This window comes from Rhea americana, unplaced genomic scaffold (assembly GCF_003343005.1).
Source record: "Rhea americana isolate MKP2758 unplaced genomic scaffold, rheAme1 scaffold_87, whole genome shotgun sequence".
Taxonomy (NCBI): Eukaryota; Metazoa; Chordata; class Aves; order Rheiformes; family Rheidae; genus Rhea; species Rhea americana.
This window is the reverse complement of record NW_028187055.1, coordinates 726,743-743,677: the sequence shown is the minus strand read 5'-3', so window position 1 is coordinate 743,677 and position 16,935 is coordinate 726,743. Positions and strand designations below refer to the sequence as shown.

The 16,935-nt window shown below is 36.4% G+C and overlaps 1 protein-coding gene across 2 annotated transcripts in view; it reads left to right on the top strand.

Moving 5' to 3' along the window:
- Positions 1-15,977, top strand: part of ZNF236 (zinc finger protein 236) — an 84,951-nt gene extending 68,974 nt beyond the window's left edge. For both annotated transcript variants that reach the window (XM_085323780.1, XM_085323779.1), the window contains exons 27-33: positions 477-629; positions 1,830-2,020; positions 4,171-4,302; positions 5,487-5,684; positions 8,821-8,950; positions 14,454-14,630; positions 15,683-15,977. In XM_085323780.1, coding sequence (XP_085179906.1) covers positions 477-629; positions 1,830-2,020; positions 4,171-4,302; positions 5,487-5,684; positions 8,821-8,950; positions 14,454-14,630; positions 15,683-15,810 — 1,109 coding nt within the window. In that variant the 3' untranslated portion in view covers positions 15,811-15,977. The remainder of the gene's footprint in view (positions 1-476; positions 630-1,829; positions 2,021-4,170; positions 4,303-5,486; positions 5,685-8,820; positions 8,951-14,453; positions 14,631-15,682) is intronic.
- Positions 15,978-16,935: the final 958 nt, after the last annotated feature.

Genomic DNA, 16,935 nt, shown 5'->3' with positions numbered 1-16,935 from the left:
TAAATCTAGTTTGGTTTTCTGTTTGTTCTATGCCTGTTGACTATTCCACAGAATAAACACCATGTGAAGTGTTACTTTTCCAAAAGAAGATGTGTTCATTGCAATCCACTATCTGTATAGTAGATACAAAAATTAGACTTATAAAATATAAAGATACATTTTAACCATTAACCTTTAGTTTGCTAGATTTCATGGTGCCATGAGGTCAGTGGCTTGAATCTAACTAAATGAGATCAATATTTGCTTGAAGATCAATAACTGTGTTTATCTACATATTAGTGTCTAAATATTCATAATTATATCTATATTAAAAACTTGCTTGCCCTTTCCATAAAAATCTACATGTGAAAAAAACAATTCTTTATTTTGTGTTTTCTACTTTTATTATTGTCTTTTTTTTTTTTTTAACTTTTCCTAGTACAGTAGGAGAATAATGTGGAGACATTTCTGTTATTAATAGAACCAATTCTGTTTAGGCCAAGATCTTATTCAGCATAATTCTGGAAGCAGTGATCTGAATGGCAGCTTAAGGCTGACAGCGCCAACAATCAACAGTCAGACTACAGGTGCTACATTAACTATAAGCAATGACCAGCTTCTTTCTCAGGGCACTTCACTAAACACTCCAGGTATGCAGGCATTGATTTTCTAAGAAAAATAATTACATTTTATTAAAACATAGGTGTTAGATCAGCTAACTAAATCAGAAATGGTTTGGGCGTTAATCTTGGCATTACAATTAAGGAACTAAATGGCTTTGTGTTTTTTCTCACTGGCCTTAAACCCTGTTTTGCACAGTTTAAATGTTCTTTTCCAGAGAATAAGAAAAAAGTGAAAAGGAGAAGACATGTCTGCAACTAGAACTTTTGAGGCTTTAGAGGAATATTGTAGGACTATTTCTGTAAATTGCAGGGTCAAAAATGTCTGTTGCAGATACATACTTTTTTATATCAAATTTTCTCTAATACTCAAGTCATATGAGATTTTATATATATATACATATATATATCTATGTATAAATAAAATATAGAAATGTTTACACTAATAGTTTGATCCGTTAGTTCTTAACACAGCGCGAATAGACCAAATCAATTTCTTCACTTTTTTTAGTGAATATGTRTACTTATTTTTTTTGTCTTCTTTTTCCCTTCGTATCGTTTTCTAGCTTCCTCTAATGCATATATACGTTTATAAAGCAAATCAACTTCAATGTGAGACTGTTGAGAGACCTACCCTTAGACTGTTCAATAGAATTTGGAGGTTAAGGCATGCTCTTGCGTAATGAATTAGTAAATTAAGTAGTCTAAACAAAGAGTTCCGTATTGTACTTCCTAGCGAGAGCCTCTACTCACATGTTGTAGAATCTTAACTATTATAAAATACSTGTGGCATGCTGTCTTTTGTTTGGTTTTTTTTTTGCTTATATAGATTAGCTTCCATTTTTGTGGGTGTAAGGGATACTGTGTTACAGAGTTTTCAAATTCTGTTTTAGTATCTTGGGTTATGGGATGTTTTACTGAGAATTGTGAAAGCAATCAGACTATGTAACCTTTGACCTAAAATTTGTTCAGGTATTCTTTTGGCAGTGAATCATACCARACATACAAGGCTCTGGCTTTGCAATGTTATATCTATTGAGCTACATTAAGAACAGAGTAATTTTTTTCATCTGATTTCTCTTATGATTTTGACAGATTTTTAGCTGTTAAATTACTTACTTGCTACCAAATTGTAAAGATATAGCAAAAAAAGGAACTATTAAGCTAAATTAAGGTCGACAATGAGAGTTTCTGTAACAGATTTTAAAAAATATTCTGTATATTTTCCAGAACTTAATACAACGAGTGGAACAAACCTTCCTTCAACACCACCCATATCTCAATCTACAGTTTCCACCCAGAACTTGGTAATGTCTTCATCGGGAGTTGGAGGAGATGGTAGTGTGACCTTGACTCTTGCTGACACTCAGGGAATGTTGTCCGGTGGTCTTGATGCAGTTACACTTAATATTACTTCACAGGTCAGTCCCTTTAAGACAATGGAGTACTCCTCTGAACTGACAGATAAAATAATGTTATTGTCTTAGATAGCATGAATTTGAAATTGTGGTTAGGAAGTAATTTTGTCATGTAAATACATAGCATTTGAAAATTCAGTAACCTTTCCTTCTTTCTACCAAGAGGATGAGTGTACTAGCATCTAGAAAAATAAACTACTTAAACAGAACTGCGACTAATTGTTGCAGTTTTTTACTTTGAGCACAGTGTTTCTACCATCTCAAAAATTCTGTGATCAGTTTTCTTGATGAACTGCTGGTATGTATTGCTAGTACAAGTAAGTCTTTAAGAAGACAAAGCTTGCTTAATGCAAAACAGTTTCAAAAATACTGGAAACAGTTTCTTCTCACTGTAGTTTTCATGTTTTTCCCTTATTAAGCGAAAAGAGAGGCCAGTAATGAATGCTTTTGTGGGTACTCTTAGTTCATTTCTTGCCTGAATCATGGAACTTTTAGATTTTACTTTCACTTTCTCAAGGATTGGAACAAATTATATAGTAAAAATTATTTTAGAAATGTTAGTAGCGAATCTGTCATCTCTCCTATATTCAGATGTTCATGTTCATGTGTTCATGAGGGATAAATAGTAAAATATATATATATATGTGTGTGTATATATATATATATATATACACACACACTAATTGTTATCAATCAGCTCTTTACTTTAAAATTATATACTTTTTTTTTCTTCTGGTTAAACTGTGGTTGTACATTTCAATCAATACGAAGTGATATATGAGTTACTGCTTTATGATTTTTTCTACTGGGCAAAGTGGCAAAGGCCAGTGTCTGTTTCCTCAACTTTTGTAAAGATTCAGATTTTGATCATATAGTCCTGTGTTGAAGGGTAGTTAAAAATAATTTTATTTGAGCTGAGGCAGATTAGTAAATCTATGATAGCAACACATTAAAAAGACGTTAATATAGCACCTTCCTTTAAAATCTTACTCCTCACTCTTGTCACCTTGAGAACACCAGTGAGTATTACATCAGCAGTGATCAGTAATACTGTTTAGTATTCCACAGGTATCTTAGCAAGTAGAATGTATAGAGAAGGGATAAAACAAAGAGAATAATTATATAGCATTAGARGAATATCTAGTGCAAATGTAAACTCACTGTGAGATTGACATTTCCAAGTGGATTATACATTTAAAATTTGTGCTGTATTCCTCTGATTTCTTGGCCTAAAGTAGGTTTAGGTTTGATTTTACTTCTTGACCTGTATTAAAAAGTGTATGTGTGTGTAAATGAAGGACTATTTGTCTAGTATATGGTGTGATTAAACACRCTGAAGCAAAGTCTTTGAAAATGACTATATTCTTCTGTCTGCGGTATTACTCTGAGTGGAAAAGTACTTATTAAACAGTTCTTGTAACACATTTGTGATTTCTGACAGAGTAACAAAGCAACAGGTGGTTTAATTTCAGACTGTGATGAATTAAGCAATGTGAGTTTGGCAATGTTGGTGTTTGTTAATAAGACACTCTGCCTGGTGCTAAGTCAAACAAAAGTGAAATTCATTGTTTGACACTATCCAAACACAGATTATGTTGTAGAAATATTGATAAATAAGCAGGTAGTACATAAAGATAATGTATTTCCTTGTGGTGGGGGAGGGGTCATTATTATAGAAATAGAATGAGTAATGTGATGTTAATACAGTTCTGTGATGTATGTATCTTAATTTTGTGTGTTCAGGAAATGGATTTAATTAAGAGGTTTTTGAAAAGTAAAGTATTACGAGAAGGAAAGCAGGAAAAGCAGGAAGCAGGGGAGAGTTAAATAGAGAAAGTATCGGCTAAAGAAACAAAGATGAGGGAAAGCTGAAACATTCAGCGGTTGACAAAAGGCTGGGAAAAATTAATCTGAATCTCTATTCTTACAGGCTTGCAATTGTTGCTAAATTGCTTTAATTGCTTAAATTACTGACTTTAAAAATGGAAGGGGAAAAGGAAAGAAAACAGAAGCTCTTGCTCAAAGAAGATTCTGAAATAGTCTTAAAAAAAAAAGTTTGAGTCATAAAAATAACTTACCTGACTGCAGTTAACTGTTTAAGTATAATTGCTCTTCCTTTTTTGTCCCCTGTTTCTCCCCTTTTCGTTTGACAGGGTCAGCAGTTCCCTGCTATACTCACAGACTCCAGCCTCACTAGCCAAAGTGGTTCAGGCTCACAGCAGGTYATACTGGTGAGCCATACACCCCATTCAGCCTCTGCAAGCTCTGATGAAATAACATACCAGGTAGGTGCAATTTATTTCTATATCTCTTGGACATAAAGGATATTATTTAGTCAAAATACTAAAATGATTCCTCTACATCTTGAAGCAGGTAGGCTGATGTCATTTTCAAAAAAGTTTATTTGGAAGAGGTTCATTGTGACCTCCTAATTATGAGTCTCTTAAGTTTTGAACTAAAATAACCCCTCTTTTTTTTCTGTGTATACGTGTATGTGTGTATTTATATACATACATACATATATATCAAAAGACAGTAATGTGCTTCTTTCTACAAATTACAGCATCATGGTCTTGAACACAGAATTTTCTAAAACTTTGCTAGTAAATTTTTAGTTAGATTATAGAAATACATTAAATTGAGAGATTTGGAAAATACTAATACCTGTTGCWATGCCTTTTCTAGTCTCTATTTTTACCTAGCTGATTTAATAATGGGATAACATGAACTCTTTTCAGCTTCTTGTATGTATTTTATTTTAATAGAATTTTTTACAAATGTGAAGTATTAGAAAAGCTAGCAGTAATGGTACTCATTTTTGAGCAAGTGTTTGTGATGAGAAGGAAAGAATTAGCTAAAAATTATTTTTATATGATCCAGGGCCAGTTTATAGAAAACGTCACTTCCTTCAAACACCCTAATTGATTTAAAAAAATAAACACAGAGACTCCAAACTCTAAACTCAACTCTATGAACTTTTATTCAGTTTCAGAGCTTCTAAAACTTTGTTTGGCAGTGCAAAGTTTTATTTCCATGTGAAAATAGATTCCTCAATGGCAAAATTAAACAAGTGGAAAACATTTCTGTAGTATTGTAGAAAACTTAGGAAAATCGGAGATACTTGCCTCTTTGGTTGAAAGTTGAAAGGCTGAGAGTCATCTGAGAAGTTCAGGAATATAGAACAGTGTAGGAAAATAYTATACATTCAAACACATTCTACTTTTTGGACATGAATTAATGGCGATCATAGTTATTCTGATCTTTCTGTTTTTCTAAAATACATATATTTGATCATTCTTGAGCAAAGAAATATAATTTTATATTTACTSACAATTTGATTCTCCCCTTTGTGTTAGCAGGTTGATTGCAAGTACTCTCCAAACCTTGGTCAAGTTGGAGTAGATTTTGCAAAATAAACCACCATTGAGTATACCTATGTAATTACATGACTGTATTTAAATTGTTACAGGTGACAGAGGTTTCTCCTAATGTGACTAAAAGCAGTCAAGCAGAAAAAGAAGGTCGTGTGCACCAGTGTTTTGAGTGTAATCAGACCTTTTCTTCTGCCACTATGTTGATGCACCATAGCAAAGAAGTCCATGGCAAAGAGAGAATACATATTTGCCATGTCTGCAATAAAGCCTTTAAGCGGGCAACACATCTCAAGGTATTTAGTAACAACAGCCGATTAATATATTAGTTCATTTTTGTGTTTTGGATCTCTTGCAGTGTTACTGAAGACTACTTGTCCTTTCTTTATAGKGTGTGATGTGTACATCTGGGAGAGGGGGTCTAAGTGATAATGTGTATACAGACAGAGAACTTTTCTTTGGAGCATAGAGAAGATTTTAATGCACATATTAACTACAGAATGAAAAAATAGGAATGTGAGGAGTTCACTTTATTTATGTATTTGCTTATATATGGCATCACTGCCAATCCAGTTTTGCATATATGCTTTTAGAATGATCAGAAGCTTCTTGCTTTGCACTCTGTTTGACTTTTGGATGATCTGTCTTGTGAGTATGAGACACGTTTACAGAGGAAGCATTTGTTTTAAAATATCCTTRTATTATTGCTGTTGTCTAGTGCTATTTTCTCTGTAGTTTTCTGTAGGTTATGAACAACTTGATAATAAATATTTTCAGAAGATTCAGTGGTGTGACTTTAATCATGATTATAGAATGTTCTTTTCCTATTAGRAATATTGGGCCATATGTAGTAGACAATTGGTCTGTCCAAGCCAGTATCCTACTTCTGAGAGACTCTAAATGCCAGTGCCCAGAAAATAACTTGAAGAAAAGAGCAAGCTTTTAAAATCTCTTTCCCAGATTTCTTCCAGCTTCCTGGAATTTACAGRAGGGAATTTCTAGAAGCAGAGATGGTATCTTTATATCTAGGAGCTCTTAGGAGAGCTTTTCAGCAAGTTTCCCTTTACTTTTATATCATGTTTTAAGGTAATAAACCCCATTTGTGAAGTTTACCACATTGACAGTGATCATGTATGTCAATGAGGTTATTGTTTCTTGGGGAAACTGTCACAAAATTGTGCTGTGAAAATGAGTACTTCTCATTTAGTAGGAATCTTCTAACAAAAAAATTTGAAATACAGTATTGAGAATTGCTTTTCTTTGAGTAATTAGYAAAAAAAAGATCTTGATCTCTTAAACATATTTTCTTAGAACTAATCTGTTACTTRTATGTAATTAAACCTTTGAGCCTTTCATAACTTTCTCTGAAAAAGATTCAGATAAAACCTCTAGTTCCTCTAAGATCAGAAACAACTTGGAGAYGAACAACTTATCAGATAAATATAGAGAGATGGTAGAAAAACACTGAGACTGGAAAGTTGACTTCCTACTTGGGTGTTCTCTGTCACAGAATCACAGAATGGGTAAGGTTGGAAGGGACCTATGGAGATCTTCTAGTCCAGCCCCCCTGCTCGAGCAGCATTACCTAGAGCATGTTAGACAGGGTTGCATCCAGGCGGGCCTTGAAGATCTCCAGAGAAGGAGAYTCCACAACCTCTCTGGGCARSCTGTTCCAGTGCTCTGTCACTCTCACAGGGAAGAAATTCCCCCTCACAGTCAGGCGGAACTTCCTGTGTGTGTTTGTGCCTGTTGCTTCTTCTCGTGTTGCATCGCACTACTAAAAAGAGTTCGGCCCCATCCCCTTGACACCCTCCCTTCAGATACTTACAGACATTGATAAGATCCACCCCCCTCAGTCTTCTCTTCTCCAGGCTAAACAGGCCCAGCTCTTTCCTCATTGGGCAGATGCTCCAGCCTCTGATCATCTTTGTAGCCCTACAAAGCCCTCTCTCCAGTAGCTCCATGTCTCTCTTGTCCTRGGGAGCCCAGAACTGTATGCAGTACTCGAGATGAGGCCTCAGCAGGGCTGAGTAGAGGGGCAGGATCACCTCCCTCGACCTGCTGGCAACACTTCTAATGCACCYCAGGATACCATTGGCCTTCTTGACCACAAAKGCACATTGCTGGCTCATGGTCAACTTTTTGTCCACCAGGACTCCCTCCCAAGTCCTTCTCTGCAGAGCTGCTTTCCAGCAGGTCAGCCCCCAKCCTATACTGGTGTTATTCCTCCCTAGGTGCAGGACCCTGCACTTGCCCTTGTTGAACCTCATGAGGTTCCTCTCTTCCCAACTCTCCAGCATGTCCAGGTCTCTCTGAATGGCAGCACAGCCCTCAGGTGTATCAGCCACTCCTCGCAGCTTGATATCATCAGCAAACTTGCTGAGGAGRCACTCTGTCCCTTTGTTCAGGACATTGACGAAAAAACTGAACAGGATGGGACCCAGTAATGAGCCCTGGGGGACACCGCTAGCTACAGGCCTCCAACTAGATTCCGCATCACTGATGACAACCTTCTGAGCTCTGCCTTTCAGCCAATTCTCAATCCACCTCACTGTCCACTCGTCTAACCCACACTTCCTGAGCTTCTCTAGGAGGATGTTMTGGGAGACAGTGTCAAAAGCCTTGCTAAAGTGAAGGTGCACAACGTTCACTGCTCTTCCCTCATCTATCCAGTCAGTCGTGCCATCATAGAAGGCTGTCAGACTAGTTAAGTAGSATTTCCCCTTGGTGAATCCATGCTGACTGCTCCTGATCACCTTCTTTTCCTCCATATGCCTGGAGGTGACATCCAGAATGAGTTGTTCCATCACCTTTCCAAGGATGGAGGTGAGGCTGAATGGCCTGTAGTTCCCTGGGTCTTTCTTCTTGCCCTTTTAGAAGRTTGGAATGACATTGGCTTTCTTCCAGTCTATGGCAGTTCATTGTGAAGTGGTTCCATTTGCACTTTCATGTTGTGCAGCTGTGTGTGTGTTCTGACAGTTCTCTCTCTCTCTGGGGCCTGTACAGTTTAAGAATGGTACTTGTTCAGATACCGAGCAAGAATACGCATGCATCAGGCAATGTTGAGAGGAGGAAAAAAGTCCAATTTTAAGTTGAGATGCACAGTTACCCAAAATCTAAGTTTGTATGTGAACTTTCAAAGAGCTGTGGTTTTGATGTAACRTTTTTAAAATTTGCTTCAGATAGTTTACAAAGGACTAATGTATGCAAAAAAGCAATACATACACTTATTGATGGAGGTTTTCAGAAATGTATCTTTCACTAAAAAAAAAAAGAAAAAAAAGAAAAAAGAGGAAGAAAAAAGCAGGCTTCCATCTTCCCACTGCTGGTCTTGATGCTCTGCTTCTGTCCTCAAAACGTTAACATTTTTTTTATGTTAAATAATGAAGTCTTTTGAAATGGTCTAAAATATCTTTTCCTATACTGTATTAGGAACACATGCAGACTCACCAGGCTGGACCTTCACTGAGTTCCCAGAAGCCTAGAGTGTTTAAGTGTGATACTTGTGAAAAAGCTTTTGCTAAACCAAGTCAGCTGGAGAGACATAGTCGCATTCACACAGGTAACACCAGAAATGATTTTATCTTGTAAGATTTTATCGTGAATATGGATGTTCTATTTGGAATGCTTGCTCATGGATTCAGGTGACTGCATTAAAATACCAACTTAAGCTAAAACACAGAGTAAACTTCTAACACAAAGTGTTTAGAAATAAAAATGAGAAACACTAGACTTCAAATATCAAAAATTGTGATGATTTTTTTAAATCCAGAAGACTATGCTCCCTTTCTGCTTCTGCATATTTTGGTACTACCTACAGTACAACAGTGACATGAATGCTTGAACTTGTATGTAACTGTTTCAGTTATTGAAACAGATTAATAAAAGCACATTTTAAAGCATTGTTTAAAGTGGTTTGAAGAAAATGGATTTGACTTTCTTCAAGCTTATGGGAGAGAATGTGCAAATGACTTGCATGGGTACAGTGGTTTAAATAAGGGAGATCCTTAGCTGCTGATACTGACTGCTACTTGTGATGTTACRTTGTTATTAGGCTATTACTCAGTTTATCTAGTTCTAGTACTAGTGCTTTTAATTTGTTGTATTCTTTTGTATTTTCCACAGTTGTTGCTCTTAGGAACTGTACTGCCCTTCTCCAGGGGAGCACTTGCTTTCTTTGTTAAAAGTGCTCTTGCAGCTTGTAGCGTCTGGCCTGCTACAGAAAAGCTACATATATATATACTACAGACCAATTGCCTTCAGCTGCACCTTAAGACCAGAGCTCTTTAGAACATGAGTGCTGAGTCTATGACCAGTTCTCTAAAAAAACTTCTATTTTATGTACCACTGTTACGATCAAGAGGTCTCAAGGAATTGAAAAGGAAAAGGAGAGTTGTGAATTTCTCTTCTAAGCTTAAGGGGTCTACAGGGGTCACAGGATGTGCTGCAGCAGCAGTAGATTCCCAGAAATGGATAAAACTTTCCTTCAGCAAGTCAGCCAGCACTTTCTGGATACCCAACGTCATCTTCTGAGGTCTAGCTGTTGGCTGATGTTCATGCATCTAAAACAAAGTTCCTAATCTCCTTTAAACTATTCTGTTAACCCTCTCATTTTTTTCATTGGTTAACATCTCTTGCCTATCTTGTGGTATATAATCTGAATTTCGTCTTTGACTGGATCTTCACTCTGCATCTTCAGATTCAGTCTTGCAGTTTTTAGTATTGCACCTCTATCTGAATCTGTGTTCTCTTGCTGGCTTTTGCAATATCCCACAAGGTTTTGCAAAGAAATTATTTATACCCCCCTCCAAGAAAAAAAAAGAAAAGAACTGGAGAATGATTATTCAGAGATTCCAGATGCTTGTGTAGGAATTATATCATGCCTACTATGGCATTCCTGCTTTATTATGGTGAAATGAATTTGGCTTATTTCAGTTTCCTAATTTCAGCACATAATCCATATGCTGTCAAAGGTAAAAAAGCAGCAATTTACTCATCAGTGTTTGAGCTTTGGGGTATTAATGTTTGTTAGGCAACTGAGAGCAAGGAGGAGGATGAATACAGGGTTCATGAAGTTAGTGAATTTATAGATTGAATCTGTTTTCTAAGTCCTGAGATTTGGGAATCCTAAGAGCAGGTTAGAGATGTTGCAGTGGGAGGTCATGGGAGGATAAAGGAGATACAGAGGAGATGAGGAACATGAGTGAATATTGAGCTGGGAAGGGGTGGAATCCTTATGTATCAGGTGCACAATACTGCAGTGAGGGGYGGGATATAGAGGTTAGGTCAGCTGGAGTGTATTTTAACAAAAGAGAAGTTTTCAATGCAAGTATAACAGGATAGACTTTAAGTGGGCTTGGTTATCCAATTATAGCAAAACGTCTATCAGTAACGTCTAATCAGTAACTCTTGATCATGGTAATGGGTATTTGTAGCAGTTTATCAGCAAGCAGCATAATTCATCACTGATAACTGCTGCCAGTTGCTGCCAGAATTACCATACTGCAAGTGTGTATAATCCATATATCATAAGAGATGCTTGCAGCAAGGGATTAAAGGGGATCTTATCTGAAGGGAGGCAACCTTTTGATCTGGCACAGTTTTTCTTATGTTCCAGTGGTTTCTGTTGAGCTTATGTGTACTAATCTGATGAGGAGACTGCTGACATGCCTTCTTCCTCCCCAACAAGAGCATTTTCAGCTGTTGGTGAATGCTGATTGCTCTTTGTCAGAGTAAAACTGAAGAAAAGGGGGACAGAGCATCTTTGCGGCGACTCTGATAGACATGAAATTAGATCATTTTAGGAGCAGGAAAGAAGTGATAGAAGTTAAAATCCAAGGAGTTTGAAAGTCTTCACTGATAATTTGTTTGTTGGATCACTGACTTAAATAATGCAAAGTTTAGAAAAAGGCAATTTTCTAGTTAAAAGTTTCACAGAATGATCTGAAAGCGGAAAAAGCAGGGAAGAAGTCTCACCTTCCCGCTTAGTTTCATGCTATATTCTAGTATACACGGATCTCTTCTTCAGGCAGGCTGTGAACAGGGCAGAGTCCCTTTATTTATTTGTTCCTTGTAAACTCRCACCATGACAGGAAAAAATCTTTCTATTTTGGAAGACCTGTTTTTTACTCAGTAAAGCTTCAGATGTTTTTGAATTTATTGCGCTTGAGTGCTTATGAGCTGTGAACATCCACAAGCTGCAGGAATATCAAGTATTTGGATCAGCGCCCTTCCTTGAGATAAGTTGCTGCTGCCATATATTATATAGATGATTCCTTGTATCTTGATGTTATCAAGTGTAGTTCTGATTGATCACTGATTTTATAATTTCCTAAAGGTATGGTCCTTGTCTGTGAAAGAATGTTTGTGATTCCTATCTTGATCAAATGACTCTGAACAATTTATAACAAGCAATACATACTGAACCAGTGGCCACAAAAAAATGTTGTTTCTCTGAATATCTCTAAATACCTTGTACATTCATATTTATCAATGATGAGCAATCTGAATAAATTTTACAGAAATGAGAGGGAAGCAGATGCTTCCACTTCTACAAAACAAGCCATATGGTAATCTGTTACATAGCACCRAAGGGCTGCTTATCTTAGCAGAATGGGAAACCTGGAATCATCCATATCTGAGGAAACAGATAGATTTTCCTTCAAGCCAGTGAAACCAGCATAAGAAAAAAAAAAATCTGTGTTAAGAGATATTTCCAGACTTCCCTTTCCTTTCTGACTTATCCCCTACTCTGGGGGGGGGGGGGGCGAGGAGCGTGACATTTAACAATTTTTTCTGAAAAAGTTGATAATCAGTGGAGGAACTTTAGTTGGAAATAATTCATCGCTAGATCACATATCAAAAGCAAGTATGTCTTTGACCAAAATTTTGCCATGGCAATGGAGATTGTAGTGATATAGAACTTCATTGCTTGAGTGATTGCCTAGAAGTGATTATTTGCATGCAGTTGTTTTCAGAAGCCTTAGTGGAAATGCTGTGCAGTGATTACATTCCTGAATGAAYTTGTCAGAGTAGTCTTCCAAAAACCACCTTCTTGGACCCTGTCCTTTTGGTTCACAGGTATGTACAAGCAATATTCTGCAAGCCTGCCCAATTTTCCCTCAAAATTCACAGTAGAAATGTAATTAGAAGCTTTTTTTTTTCAAGATTTAAAGATGTATTCCCTTAATTGGTAGCTGAATTAGTGCAGTGTTTGATCAGTAATAATCTCCTTAGCTTATCCACCATCCAGATCTGTCCTCCCTCTATCTAGCTTGACAAAGGTGTAAGATTATAATTTGCTTCACAGTAACGCACAATAGTATAAGCATCTTGGATACTTGTGGGGTAAGAGCATTCAAATAGAATTATATATGCTTCTCTATTTTACTAATATAATTCCATTGGGATGCTGCAGGAGTACTTTGAAATGAAGCAGTAAGATCCATACTTTCATCCCTCCAGAAACATGTATCCCTGTAGGAAGGGAACTAATGTCCTAATCCAGGAAAAATCATCTGCTTTTCAACTGGTTTCTTATAAAAGATACAGAAAAGAGAAAAAGGAAAAGCTAAATTCACAATACTGATCTCTTGCAGTCCCTGAGACACTCTTGCATTTTAGTTAGCCAGGAAGCCTATTTTTTATTCTTAATGTCAGTTGCAGATTTGGTCTGTGTACGAAAGCTACACTGCTCTTTTTCCAGTGGAAAAGATTTTTCTTACAGCTTTATCTTAACTTGTTTCCATTCAAGCAGATAATTTTGTTAGGGTGACAACAAAGTTTTCTCTGTTAGGAAATTAGTGTTGACTTGGTTTTCACAGAAACTTCCATTCCTGTTTACCAGGTATAATAACTATACAAGTGCAGGCTGAAGTGAGACAAAGTGAAACATTCACTTACTAGGGAGCTATTTTTTGCCTATTTTTTGTACTGGAAACCTCTCTCTGTCCCATTCTTCCTGCTGTTTGTCTGATGTTTACCTCCATAAGAGGTTTTTCCATTACTACTTGACCTGTAGTTCTAGTTAGTTAATACTAAAAGTTTACTGATCATCAATTTCTTGGGAAGTGTCTGTAGCTTTAGGAGACCTTATATGAATTTCCTGAGAATTGGGTTTAGCTTGGGAGCTATAATGCCTATGAGGATATTAATATATTGATAATGAAGGAAGAGAGCAATTAATTCTTTAAAGAAAATTACGGAAGAGTATTATACATGCTTCTTATGTTTTATTATGCTAACTAGTAACAAAATATATTTGTAAGTTCAAAAAGTGCTTTATAATGACGTGTACCAGTGTGACTTATGTTGACACCACAGAACGTACTGTTGAGTGTTGAAGCAATGGTCTGATTTTGCTAAGTAGATTTGGATTTTTTTTAATGAATRTATTCTTGAGGTTATATTTAGAATTTAATGTCAAGCAGATTGAGAAGAATATGCTTGCTTTGGTAAGTTGGGTGGATCACTAATGGTTATTGGCATGGGAGACCACAGGTGATACGTAGAATTACCAGAAATTCCCCCCCCCCCCCCCCCCCAAAAAAAAAGTTTTGAAATTCTTGCTTCATACAGACTTCAACTTTGTTAATACTAGAGTATTGATTTATCTGTATTATTGATAAATGATATAAAAAGTTGATGGTCCCCCTAAGGACGGAAAATTAAATTTGATAATTTGATTTTTTTWAAATTCTGTATTAAATAGTTTATTTTAAAGGTAAGTTATAAAAGTACACTCTTCTCCTTATGAAGACATTRTTTCAAACTAGACACTTAAACCAAGTGCAACTTGAATAGTTTAAAGTTAGTTTACACTATATATGAAAAATAACAATGTCAATTTATTGTGCAGTGGTTTAGGAGTCTGCTAAATGGTTTGGCATTTCATTTGGGTTGTTACTGATAATATAGATTCATAGTTCTGTTTTGAGATAGATTTGAGAAAAAAATAGTCGTGTSTAGTTTCTAGGTCATCTTAACAATGTTTTTTACTGTATTCTGAACCATATATTTATGTTGAAATGAGAAGTTATTAAATGTGTTTCTTTCTCTTTTATAAGGGGAACGGCCATTTCAGTGTACACTGTGTGAAAAGGCTTTTAACCAGAAGAGTGCTCTTCAAGTTCATATGAAAAAGCACACAGGAGAGAGGCCTTACAAATGTGATTACTGTGCAATGGGATTTACACAGAAAAGCAATATGAAACTCCATATGAAACGAGCTCATGGTTACACTGGTATGTAGCATAGTAATAGCAATAGTGAGTGMAGCCAGCCATATTCTTTACCAGGATAGGGCAGAACACTACCTCTGAGTTGTAAAGGAATTGGGCATACAGCCAAAGAGCAAAACTGATTATCTAGTAGGTGAACACAGAACTCTAAAAGTAGGTTGAAACAGAGATTGCTTAGTGCTTCTGGTTCTTTGTTTTTATGTAGAGTTCTGTATTAGGAAAATACACTATTCAAGAACTATTATATGTGCCAATGGTATCCTGGTGTGCATTAGGAATACTGTTACCAGCAGGTCAAGGGAGGTGATCCTGCCCCTCTACTCAGCCCTGGTGAGGCCACATCTCGAGYACTGTGTCCAGTACTCCAGGCTTCCCAGGACAGGAGAGACATGGAACAACAGGGAAGAGTCTAGGGCTACAGAGATGATCAGAGGACTGGAGCATCTGCTCTGTGAGGAACGGCTGCAAGAGCTGGGCCTGTTTAGGCTGGAGAAAAGAAGACTGAAAGGGGATYTTATCAAAGTATACAAATACCTTAAAGGGGAAAGGGGCATTTCAAGGGGATGGCATCAAACTCTTTACAGTGGTGCCATGAGACAGGACAAGAGGCAGTGGGCACAAACTGAAACACAGGAAGGTCCACCTGAGTATGAGAAGGAACTTCTTCCCTGTGAGAGTGACAGCGCACTGGAACAGCTTGCCCAGAGAGGTTGTGGAGTCTCCTTCTYTGGAGATATTCAAAACCTGCCTGGATGCAATCCTGTTTAACATGCTCTAGATGACCGTGCTGAGTGGGGAGGTTAGACTAGATGATCTCCAGACGTCCTTTCCAACCTCAACCATTCTGTGATTCTGTGAAGTAATCCATTATCTTAGACTTTTTTTTCTCAGTGTTTAAGCCGTGTCTAATGGATTTACATAATTTATAGTAGTTGTGTAGTACCTTTCCCAGCATAGTTCATTTTTCCCCCAAATTTGCTTTTGCATTTGAATTTTTCTTACGCTACTCATCCATTCATGTAATTGCTCTTCTTTTTTCTTGTAAACTTTGGTAGGTCCTGTACAAGAACCCACTAGTCATCAAGAACAAGAAGGTGAAGATATCAATCGTGCTCTGAATTTAGAAGAGGTGGTACAAGAATCTTCAAATGAATGGCAAAGTATAGGCAATGTTTTTCGATGACACCTTAGAATTTGAAAGCTGAAAATGCTTTCAGGACTTGAATTTCTTTAAATATGTTTTCAGAAAAGTAAAAGATGAATTTTACAGTTGAAGCTTCAAGCATTGAAAATATTAACAATAGAATAATATATTATAGTTTTTTTAATTATTTCCAAAAATTACCTAAAAGAATCATTGTCTTTTTTAAGCTTGTAGAAAAATATTGGGAAAACATCATTTAATCTGTGCTAAGTTATCTATGAATCAATGAACTCAGGTAATACTATATACAGTTTCATCATCTTCTAATTCACAGTCAGTATATCTAATTGAAAAATAAACTGGAACTTCATATCAGAATAGAATGATTCCCATTTTTAAAGAAAAKGACAAATAATGTTATGGGAAGATCATGAAACGGTCAGCTTTTTTTTTWATGGTTTAAAGAAATAATTGAGTTTGGAAACAAAATGTTACTAAGTAGATGCATGCAGGTTTTTTTTTTAAGGCACAGGAAAATGCTGTGTTTCCATTTTTAAACTTTTAGTGCATTATGAGAGGAGAAAACAATTGCCATGAATTTCGGGCGTTTCTGTATCTTGCAACTTGTAAGAGGGAGCAGGTTCATTTCCATTCCAACAGCAGAGGTAGTTGATATTTTTTTACATTAAAATGTCTGAGGTTTTTAACTCAGCAATAATTATTGAAAGAGAATCCAAACTAGAAGATGTTAAAATGAAAACCTCTTAGGTTTGCTGTATTGGATCTGCAGGTGCATATCTCATTATCTGTGGAAAGCACAGCCAAATACTGCAGCTGGAAAGTGAACATATAATTTTGTGTTTGCAGCAGTCAGAAAGCTAGCTACATACTAGGTCACCTATATTGTACAGAAGTCACCAGTTCAGTTTACAGATTTGAAATAATAACTCTTTATTCCTCATTATTTTCTTYGTGAATTCTGGAAATATGTTGTTTAAATCGTTGTTTCAGCAAAACTACCTAGTTAACCAAGTACTGCTTTGAAAGGTGCCACTTGTTAAGTATATTTGTAACAAAGAAACACTGGAGTAAAAACATAGTCATTTTTGAGACATTCCAAAGACAGAAGCTCTTTTCTCTCCCTTTTTTTTTTTTTTTTTTTTT